The sequence below is a fragment of the Nomia melanderi genome, chromosome 2, assembly GCF_051020985.1.
Source record: "Nomia melanderi isolate GNS246 chromosome 2, iyNomMela1, whole genome shotgun sequence".
NCBI lineage: Eukaryota > Metazoa > Arthropoda > Insecta > Hymenoptera > Halictidae > Nomia > Nomia melanderi.
In genome coordinates, this window is record NC_135000.1 from 20,215,650 (window position 1) to 20,227,720 (window position 12,071).

The 12,071-nt window shown below is 37.5% G+C and overlaps 1 protein-coding gene across 2 annotated transcripts in view; it reads left to right on the forward strand.

Moving 5' to 3' along the window:
* tei (irregular chiasm C-roughest protein teiresias) overlaps positions 1 to 12,071 on the forward strand; it is a 463,293-nt gene that overhangs the window by 276,225 nt on the left and 174,997 nt on the right. For both annotated transcript variants that reach the window (XM_076364369.1, XM_031981571.2), the window contains one exon: positions 8,474 to 8,815. In XM_076364369.1, the coding sequence (XP_076220484.1) occupies positions 8,474 to 8,815 (342 nt within the window). The remainder of the gene's footprint in view (positions 1 to 8,473; positions 8,816 to 12,071) is intronic.

The window sequence follows — 12,071 nt, forward strand, 5'->3', positions numbered from 1 at the left end:
TTACTGTAATTAAATAATTTTATTTCAGTTTAAAATGAGTTATAATATAACTTTACTTTAATTTTGAAATAATGAAAATAATTCTAGTTAAAATTATGATTAATTATTATGATTTGAATATTAACTATTGAAATGATTCTCCTTAAGATAATCTTAATTATTATATGTTTATTAGAAATAAAGATTATGTAATTGGTGATTTTGACTCGTTCGACTTGTCTAATGGTAAAACCCGTAATAGTTAATCGGATCGATTGTCAGCGTCCAAATAGACGGAGTTTCGAGTAATGTTAGACTGTAGTGGCGGCGATGTTCAGAAAACGGAATTGCGTCCGATTTTCGTAGTCGTAACAAAGTAACGGTAAGTTTTCCTTAACGACGCTCGTCGCAAGTTCGACGGTAAAAACGGAGCAGTTGCTGGTCCGCGCCAGCGTGTTACGTCTTCTTAATGAATGACAATGAATCTTTCGGTAACGGCGACGGCCGGCAGTGAAAACTGAACGACACAGGCTGCACAATAAGCGGAACGGCATTAGTTTAATACAAGGGATATTACGAGCGCACCGGTAACGAGAGCGGCGCTGAGTAATTGCCGTGAACAGCTCAGAATTATGGCGGAAAAATTTATTGGCGATGCTCGGATACTCCGCTGAGAGGACTACTTACGTTTAATAACGAGCGAAGAACGTTCTGTTTACTGGGAACTTTTGCTTCGCGAAGGAAAGTGTCGATAATCGTCGTTTTCCTTTTACTGTAAAGTTAAAACATTAGAAACATGTAGATTAGACAGATGCATTTTTAGAACTTGTGGTAATGTGGAAAATATAAAAAAATGTAAACCTTAAAGTGATTGATATTCAATTACTTTTTCGGTTTATCGAACTTGTTAACTAGATAAGCCGAATTTTCAACGGTGACTTGACAAATTTTTATTCGTATAAAATGATAACTATTTCTATCTGCAATTGATACACAGTTCTCGTGATTTCAATTTGAATATACACTGTCAACTATAAACCTAAAAATAGATAGAAGTAGGAATAAAACGAACTGTAATATTTATCTACACAAGGAATTAAATTATATCATTGATATAAAAAAGTATAATCATTAAAGAAATGAAAATTAAATATTACAACGATATTAACTTATTGATATTAATTTAGCGACATAAAGAAAACATTTGCATACGATATAAAAATCGATATCTCGTCCCATAAATCCTCACCTTTTTATCCGTTTTCCCGTCTTTTTCTGAATCGTTCAGCGTGAAAGTTCTGCGTGATATTCGCAGCGGAATCGATCGTCTAAGGAGGACGAGCCCAACGGTATTGTGAAATTTTACGAACCATAGATACCCAGGAATTCCTCCTTCGGGCAGACGTGGCGCCATATGTGCGAAACGCGGCGCGGCACGGTTCGAAATTGTTTTTAGCGTTATGTTTCTGTATTAACGCTGCTGGCGCGCTTTCTTCTTGGCTAAAACGGTCGCCCTTGCACCTATTATTGGTACGGAATTTCACGGGAACGGTTCCTCTACATACGAGTCGGATATATGTAACTAGCAGACGGCGGTAATAATCTCTTTGCTCGTCTCTTTTCATGATCCTCTGGTTTTCCCATCGCCTGGTGCCGAGGTCGAGTGGAACAAAAAGAGACCGACAACGGGATTCTTTAAAACATCGCCGACCAGTTTCGCGAAAGTCGTTCCCACGGAATTAAAATCCATGAAACATTAACGTAATCGAAAAACTTTTAACACCGTCGCTCTCGCTACTCGCCGTGAATGTAATTATTGAAACGAACGCGGTTTGAGTGATTAATCTTGGAATAAGTGGATCTGACGTACCCCCGGCGGAATAGGAAGTTCGGTCGGACATGTCGTTTGTTATAAATAGGCCACAGATCTTTATGAGTATACAATGAAATTTTCTTTTAATAAATTATAGAGATTTCAGCGAAGTTAATTTAAATTTTCTCTATTAAGGATTTCAATTTATTCGAGTAAGAATACCGGCAAATCAAATTGTATATTGTGTTTTATTTTGCCTTTTTAAATCCTTTAGTGACATAAACGTAAGATAAGTTTAGTAGTATCTGCAATATGCTAATTATTGAGAGTAGGAAATACTTTACCCTGGTAAAATATTTTTCATTTGAAATATACGTAAATTGATTTTACAAGTTGTACACTCATAGATGGTTATACGTAAGGAAAAAATTTATGCTGCATTTTCTCGGATTCCCTTTGGACACAGAAGATAAAGACATTTTTACGCATACTAATGGTAGCATCCGTGAATAGGAAGAATGGTGCAAACTAGACGCCTTAGAAAGAGGCAAGTGGAATAAAAGCACCTCTCTGTCAATAGAAGTAGAATAGGAATCGTTTGTGGCAAGACAAGAGGACTAGAGATGGTAAAGTGCAAAGGAGGGTAAAATAGGGATTGTTCTAAATAATGCAGGAGAATCGGAGAATGTGCAGACTGAAAAACCTCGAATAGAGATCACTGGAAGAGACAAAAAGTGAACAGACGTTGCTTATAAGACTGCCAAACTTATACTAAAACACTACCTTTAATTAAGAACAGACATGTTCAATTGTTACTCAAAATTTTATTGTAGCATCAACTTTTATAAATGAATTCCAATCTCAAAGTTTCTTTAATAAGGAAATAACAAGATAAAAAACATCACTAAGACATCCTGTATTAATTCAACATGAACAACTTCAACACATGATCGCAATTATATCACCCTTAACAATAGATTTACTAACATTCATTACACAGTTCGTTCTATTGTTCTTCGCAAAATTAATATTCATCCCCTTACATCTTAGAAATGACAGGTTTAAAACAGACAATTATATTTTTCTAACTCTATCAGTAAAAATCAACACAAACAGTCACCAAATACCATTTAGAGAATTCCATATGCGTCAAATCAATGCGTTCCATAAGCGTTTATTATTCACAACTGCATAATTCCTCGGCCGAGTAAAGCGTAATAGTCTGCGATAGGAAAAGTGCAGCGGAATTGTTAAACCCGATTTCAGCCACGAGTTCGGGGAGGATTGCTATTTCGCAGGAATTAAAATCCTTGGGAATAGAATGGCAATCAAAGAACTTTTATCGACACGGGAGTCGAGGCCGTATAATTGTCCGGCAATCTCGGCCGAAGTAGTATTTTATAAGCGCGAGCACGGTAGAGTTTACGGGTCGAGCAGGACGAGTGAATTCCTCTGGCCTGGAATAAAAATCAAACCGAACAATACGTCTGACGGGACGAGCGGCGCAGGATGCGGCGTATAATTCGATTCGTTGCTGCGATTAAATCCCTTTCGACAGCGTCCGTCTATGCGTGTTCCCAACACGCGATACCGATGCATCGTCGCCGGTATAGATAACATAGTATTAATTCAGTGACCTAGATCGACGAGGCGATGCCGGTCCGACACGGATTACCCCGTGGTGGATCAGTTAACCCACTTTATTTCCACTTTATTACGTTAAAATCCCCGATATATGCGTTCGTTTGAACTTCCACGGGTCACACGACCTTTTTTCTCCCCCCCTCCTTTCCCCTTTCTTTTTTAACGTTCCCCCTTTTTTTCCTTTTCTTCGCGTTCGGACGGTTGAACTTAACGAGCAAAAAAAGGCAACTCTTCGGACTCGTCATCTTTGCCGGGGCATTTGCGAACTGGGAATTTTTCTTTCGATCGGCCTGTTATTTTGACGCTACCATTTTTCCTGCATCGGCGACCCGGATTCTGCAGTTGCTTCTAACCGATACGGTGTGAACAAGACGCTTAGGTTTTTGGAAAGTATTTTGAGTGTATCTTTCTTTCTTTGTGGAGTTTTTGATGCGTATTCAGGTTGGAATGAAACTGTTGAATTTTTCGGGTTGTTCGTAGTTGTTTTGGTGATTTGAGAATTGTGTTTGTTGGGTGTTATTGGGAACGTATGAACAGTTTGAATGATAGAATATTGAAAGAAAGGAATTTTTGTAAGAGTATTCATTAATCGTATGTAATTTCATGAAGTTTAGATGTATTGCGTCCTTTCGTACAATAAAATCCAAATTCTAAATTCATATTTTATTGTGAGAAAATATTTATTAACTGTATATACTTGAGACCGATATTTTAAAATTCTGTTATAAGCTAGACAAGCAATAATATTCTATTCTATTATTATATCTTTTACGCCAACCAATAATATAGAACAAAAACAGCTCAGACAACTGACTATATCTAATCGACAAAAAACTACAATACTACACTATCATTTACTTCTATCAATGCAGTGAACAAAAACGCTGAGAAAAAGTTCATAACGATCCAACTACCTTCCTAAAACCGCAAACAATCTATTCCTGAATTTCCTCGCGCAATACAGCACGCACTACAAATTTGTATTTTATTAAACGTGTTTGTTGTCTGAACCAATTCACAATGCATTTCCCTCCGCCCTTCGACGTGCACCGAGTGTTCTTGTTAGCGCTCGAGTAAATAAAGGAATGAGAAGGATGTATCGCGGGTCCCGTTCGAATTGGCGCGTTTGTTCGTCCTTCAAAGAAAAGCGTATGCTCGCGACGGAATATATTATATAACCACCGTTACGAGAACCTTCTTTCCCACAGAATCCTTTCCTTTCCGCGATTCGCGATCGCATTACACGGATCTGGAACCTTTCCAACGGAGGGAGCGGCTCCGTGATTTTTAGACTGAAAATTGAGGCGAAAAGCGTATGCAAAGCGCGTCCGGATTTTTCACAAATTCTTCGTGCGCTTTTACGTCCGGCGATACGATCCACAGCGTACAAACTGTGGTTGTCTCGTCCCTTCATCTTTGCTCGGACCCGGCACGGTCAACTGTGCACGTATTCATTAGCGGAACTCGAAGCTGCGCACGGTTCAGGTGCGCTGAATGCGCGTGGTCCGGGAGAAATTATTACGATTGAAATGAGTCATCCAAGTCTTGTATCCACGTGTGATTAGGCAAGCAGAAGGAGGAGCATTCGGAGTCAGCTAAGTGGCGCATTGATCGTTTATGGCTGAACAAGTGGCCTGTAAACTCTATGTAATCATTGGATAAGTGAGAATCAAAATGCGGGTCGTCTGCGAATTAAACGCGGTTCATTGGGATTATAAAAGTGGATTTTAAGTGTGTTTCGTTAATGATGATGTCAATTTGCTTGATTTATAATTCATTTTAATTTGGGATTTGGTACGTCATATGGTTGGTGTATTATATAGTATAGGTTTTGTAACAATTAAATAGTCCTCGTAACAAATTTTTTGTAACAATTTAAAATAGGTGAGAGGTTACTATATTTGTACGATGAATCAGAGCTGAAACTAGGAGAGCGATGGTTTTTACAGAAATATGTTGAAGTCATTGGAATGGAATATAAAATAATTCTCATATAAAAGCAAACATTGCAAAAGGTAAATATTATGTTTGATTTTTGCTGCGCACCCAATATATTAAATGTTTCCAAATAAACTGTTGACGCAAGTAACACACGGGGCGTAAAGACCGTAATTAGCCGGTTGAGTGGTGTAGTTTCAGTTTCAATCAGAAATTGCGGAACAGAGGTAAGTATAATAAATGCCGTAATTAGCGAGGTGAATGGTATTGAGTTGAATTTCGATCAGGAATTGCGAAATTGAGGTCGTCAATATCCGATAACGCGGAATTGAAGTCGGGGTTAACACGAACGGTGGAATAAGCTTGTCAACGAGCAGACAATTCTATTTTTATATGCTTAAATGACCGAGTGAACAAAAATGTTCTTTCATGAAATAAATAGATTAACTGCTTTTGTATAACAGAAATATGCTACACACTTTCCAGGTTATATAAATAGGTAGCTAAGTTGGTTACTAATTTAAAATTCATGATAACGTCACGGTTGAACTGACGCTGATGTATGAAATTCTTTCCAGAATTCTTATTACTCTAGAACCGCTCAATGAATACTTAAAGCCGTTTAATATATACGTTTCAATTAAGTTATTCTCGAATACTACATTTTATTAGGACCCACACTCATCGTACAGCGCAAAGATATTAGCGTAATCATAATTTCATCTATGCTTAATAAATACTTTCACAATTATCTTACATTGACATAACAATATTAGGTGTACATACTTTCAAAATAATAATTCCAGCATTATTGACTAGAATTTTTGTCACTTTTAACCGAAAAGAAAATACAACTCAGTAAAATGGAGCAGATTTAAGTTCAAAATATCGAAATTCTGTCGTTTTTCGAAGTTTTCCAATAATTCAAATATGAAGTTTTGAGTTTTAAGTGTATTCGATAGTTTTTATTAAAGATTGAAGTTTTAATCGTATTTAATAGCTTCAATAATTTAAATTTTAATAATTTTAATCATTTTCATCATTTTAATTAGTTAATCCACTAAATTATAGACAAATCTATTACCACTTAAAAACCAATAATGCCACTTAAAAACCACGTTTCAAAATAAATGCAAGATTCTCAAACCTTCTAAACACTTCTTCTTCAATCACGACTTTTACAATTCAATTCCTAGTATTCGTACCTCCCAAATTCATGAACTCGTCAAACGATTAAATCGTGCAGCGGTAATTAAAGGAGCCGCGACCGAAATAGTGTAATTAGTACCGACTGATTCCGAACGTGGCCGTTTTATTACCTGGAATCGGAGCACGTGGCGGAGATTGCGGTCTCGATCCACTCTTGGAAAATCTGCACGCGTTTTCGTTTCCATAATCCGTTTCGGGGACGTCTCCTGCAGCTGTTTTGGCAAGATCGGACGGCTACGTCGGAATTTAATGAACGTGGCTGGATCTTATCGCGAACGAAGACCTGGGGACGAGAAACATCCCGTTCGAATGCTTGGCACACACTTCGATTGCATAAGCACGATCAATTTGAATGGAAAAGTTGATTCTTATTGCTTCCATTCTCTCTCCTGTCCGGATAACTTACTCGGTCCTGTTTTTCTGATAGCTTCTCAAAGACTTGGAACCGTAATCACTATTTTACATGAGTTACTTTCTTGGAAGTGGAATCGGTACGCAGGCATTGTAATCCGAGGACTATTTAAATTTGAATTTCCGTATTGGTTTCGCCATGTTCACGGTGGGTACTAGCGTTTCGATGCAATTTATTTTCGTAACGGAATTGTTCCACTAGATGAAACCTTTCTCTACAAGTGATTTACGGCGATCCTATTTTCTGAAACACGTGGCCTGGGTAACTGGATTTTATAGTGGCAGAATATTAACTATATTTCATGATACACTGTTTATGAAAGTGTACACACTTCTAGGAAGAATTTAGTTGTTTTCGTTGTTACTAATATTTTTTTTGTGTACTTGAGCTTCTTTTAATTAAAACTGCTGTAATACTTTTAAGTACTATTATTATGTAGGGAATGTGTTATCATTATTGATAGTATTTAGTGCAATTTACAATTTGTCTGAAATAGTAATTTCAGATAATCTCTGATATTTGTTTGAATACAAGTGTGTCATATAATATTTATCTAAATTAAGTTTTTTTAGTTTTTAATTGTTCGGTTGAAATCATTTTCAACTTACAATAGTGGCAACGGTTGTATCTTACTGTTAAGAATTTGGACGTATGTTACACGACTGTCTAAGACCTCAGTTTCCTGAGCATAACTGTAATATGGTGAACTACGGTCGGATTGATATTCTTAAATTATAGATATGACAGAAAGGAAATGTTCTGGCTTTGAATGTACATATTCTACTTGTCCATTTGGGATCAACTTTCTATTAACCATTCCTCTTCTATCTGTCAGTTCTGTATAGTACTTACCATATTTATTCGTCTAGAGATCTCTGTACTTTATTCGTGAGTTTAAAAGAGTTCCCATTCTACTTTACATGTAACGATACTTACCTTGTGTACCTGATTAAAGCAGTATCTATATTTCACTATTTCTTTCGAATCTTTCGATATCTCAAAGGAAAGTATGAGGTTTTATAACCACTTACACAAGGAACAGAATAATCGTTTAAACGTAGATCTTTCTGTGCTAAAAGAGAACTTTATATGATAATAGAAACTGGTAGAAAGAATATAGTATACACTTAAAAAACATATCTCGACCAATTCACTTTCCAAATATCTCACATTAACATAGCTATACAAAGACTACTTGAAAGCATCGATTCATAGAAAAAAGTATTCAGTTCTATTAAAAAGAAAAGTATATTTTAACTGTTGAAACGTAATATTGCATTTCCAAGTATCTCTACCAACGCACAACCGCTTCAAAATTAATGATCTCACTGTTAGAGTATCCGAATTATCTTGATCCTAATTAGTTCGGATGATCAATGCTCCACTGTATTTTGGTACACCCGGTACAACCAGCAGGATTTTTCATCGTTACGGGGTTGCGAATCGAAGGACTCACCGGATGCTTGGATTTGTTACAGAGGCGCCTCGGGGGACGTATCTGCTGATAGATGGTCGTCGGTTGGATCCAGGAAACCAGTTTGTGCCGGTGAAAGAGGGTTCCGAGTTGACGCTGGAGTGCGCCGCCGAGGGTGGCAACCCGCCGCCCGATTTAGAATGGGGAATGACTCTGTCTCAGGCCACTTTGGATGGTCCGAAGCAACCGCCGGACAATCTGACCGTGTTGCCCTCGACGTCTGGCAGGCACAGTGGGGCTCACCTTAAGGTCTTGAGGGGTCACCACAACGCCACCATCGTTTGCGTCGCGCGCCACGCCAGGCTGGCTGTGCCCATAAACGCCAGCATCCTTCTCGACGTCCAATGTGAGTAACCAAATCCATCTGTTTTTCAATGATTCAACCTATTTGTATCATGTTTCGTTACGTTTGGATGATTAATATGTGGGAATACATAGATGAGATTATAATCGTGTAGTAAATAATAATAGTAATGATAGGAATAATATATTGTGCTGATGTTGAATGAATATTTATTGGCAATTTTGTCTGAGACTGTAGGTATACGATAATTATGCAAATGGGTTGGAGATATTGATTGAAACTAGATTTATGTACACCTTATTGTATAGCTTAGTGTATTGTACCTAGGGAGATAGGTATTCACTTCTGTAGCTCTTGGAAATTAGAGCTTCGAGAATAGAGAATTAGGATATGTATTGTAATATAAACTTTCGGTAGTCTAGTAAATTTAGTATTAAGAATCGTTCACGATCAGTTCATATGCAAATTAGAGGAAGTTCGGATTCAGAAAAATCTGTGATATCTACTTTGACAGTTATGTCTGTGTTGACAATCACTAATTTAAAAACTTTATTTCTATTTATATTTCTTATATGTTGTATTCCAAAAATAAAGGAGAATACATTGTAACTGTTAATGACGTTACAATACCTTTCGAGAAAACACAAATCTCTGTAATCTAGTGTCCCGAACACGGAAGTGCAAGTTCCCCAGCTGGCTAGGTGTGACTCTTTGGTCGTGAGAGTTCGAAATTCGTTGGGGAAAAGGGGGAGAGGTCAAAGACCAGACAAGACAGGCAGCTGACAAGACAGCTTACGGTGAAACGTCCCGTATTATACGATAGTTTCAGAGGAGACTATGATGATGAGACCCCGACGAGGAAGTGACGATAACTCTAGAACTATATGACGGCAGTTTAAAACGAAACGTTGCAGTTAGCGCTGCGATTACACCGATGGTCCTCTAACTTTTATATTGTAAAAGAACAGCATTGATTAACGTAGAATTATTAAGAAGTTGCTCACGCAGGCAACAAATTAGCTGAAGAGAGTTATTTAAATCGATAAGAATGTATATATTAGCCAGTGATATCATTCTAATCATTTAATCATCAAACCCTAGCTCGTTTGTTACTGGAATCAGTTTAAAATTAAAAACCTTTTTTCACGGATCTATTATTATTTATAAAGGACACATTAACTTAACTGATACCTACATATTGATAGCTATATATCCGCGAAGAAATATGATTAAAATCATAGTATTCTGGTAATTGAGCAATACTGACAAGAGAACGTTAAAAATCTATCAAAATCACTGCCATGGAGTGACATACTTTCACTTACAAAAACTTCTGACGTCTGCAAATATTTCAAAATTCTAAAAAGCCAAGCCAAGCTTTTACCTTATGTTTTCAAGTTTCCATCGCAGTACTCAGCGATGATTTCCGTTTGTCCGTGCTGAGATCGCATTAAGAAGTACCAAGCTCGCGGACAACGAGTCACGGAGACATACGAGCGTATTATTTGGTTGATGTCGCAGCTCGAAATTGCGCCGGCCACGGCCGAGATCTAATTTCCGTAGACTTCGCAGCCAGCACAATTCCTGCTGAAATATTAGCTAGAAGAAATCGCGATACCGGTGCGGGATAGAGACCGCGGCGAAAAAGCCGACGGTGGGCGGTCGCCTTTTAAAAATGGGCTTAATTCAAGTCGGACACCTGGAAAGTGTTATAATTCTGCGGACCGTTTTTCCCTCCTAGCGCTTGCTCGTGATCTAAAAGAACGGATGAATGACCGCTAGGATTTCCGCCATATTGGAACTAGAATCACTGGTAACTGAGTATTACATTAAAACAGACAACTTCTCACTCATCGAAAATTAACTGCTTCAATAAAGTCCAAACATTCTTGTTTCACAATACACGGTTATACAATACACGGTACGTTTTGGGTAATTATTATGATGATTCATTCTAGTTAACAAAAGAATGAAATTATTATGCATGGCGACATTTCAAGGTAGATTACAATATAATGGTACTCGGTAATTCAAAAATTCTTTGCTAATACCCATTACAGTAGAATTTATTAATCTCCCATATATCGCTTGCAAATATATTCTAATTTTTTTATCTTTACTAACAGTATTACAATTCCACTTTTCTTCTAAAAAATACAATTTCTATTTCTTAAAGACAAAATTGTTATAATCGTTTAAGGATAAAATTCAAAAATTCTGCCTCCTAAATTATTACCAGCAATACTCTACATTTTCACGTTAAAAAGAATCTTTCCTACATCCGAGAAAAAATTTAGCACGCTCAGAATCGTTTTTCTATCCAGCATCATTTTTCGTGCATAAGTACGAATTGCAAAGAAATCTCCGCGACGTTTCAGGTTCAAAATGCTCTATAAGGTTTAACCTGATTCCATTCTTACGTCGCTGAAGTTCAGACGTTACGGGCTCCGTGACTTCTTCCCGGCTATTGTCCTGATCAAATCGAAGCCACTGAAACAACCGTGGGGTGAAACTAGTTTCCTACGTCTCGTAAAATCTACCCCATCCCACGGGGCGGGAAAGGTTCCGACCGACTCCCGACGGGAGGAACCAGGGAGATAACGAAGCTACGCAAGAAGGGAACAACATTAACCGCGCGCGGCAACGTCTCGCGAGCTTTAATGCGCGCGGTTTATTTTCCCCCGACCGACTTCTTACGTCAGCCGGGGAAAGGAACGTACCGCGTTCTTGTTTCGAGGTATCGAGTGCGCTCGTCGACCGGTCTAACTCGACCTGGAAATCACTGACGATCCTTTCGGAGGATGTTCCAGCTTTACAACGCGCCTTTAGTTCACAAGGAATTCTAGAGGCAGCATACCTTCCCACTATGTTAGAAATTAATATCCTCAGTTTTTTCAATTGCCAGCTGTTTCCTCGCTAATTAGAGAATTCACGAAAGGTGTTAATTGACTGCAATGTGAATTGGACGAATTCAGACTTGAATTTGATGGACATTGGAAAATAGAAAGTTTACATATATTTTATGAAACAATTTCTATCGAATAACCTATGAATACAGATTTCGTTACTAAATGCTATAACATTCCTAAATAAACTATACACAAATATCTAAATTATAATAATATTTCTATTCCATATATCTCATTAACACTAGATTTACGGACATTTACTGTACAATTTATTATATTGGTGTTAGAGAAATGTGTATTTATTCATTTAGATTCTGGAAATCAGTAATTTAAAGATAGATAATTAAAATACACATTTCTGTTAGTGCATCAATCAAAATCGATGTAAA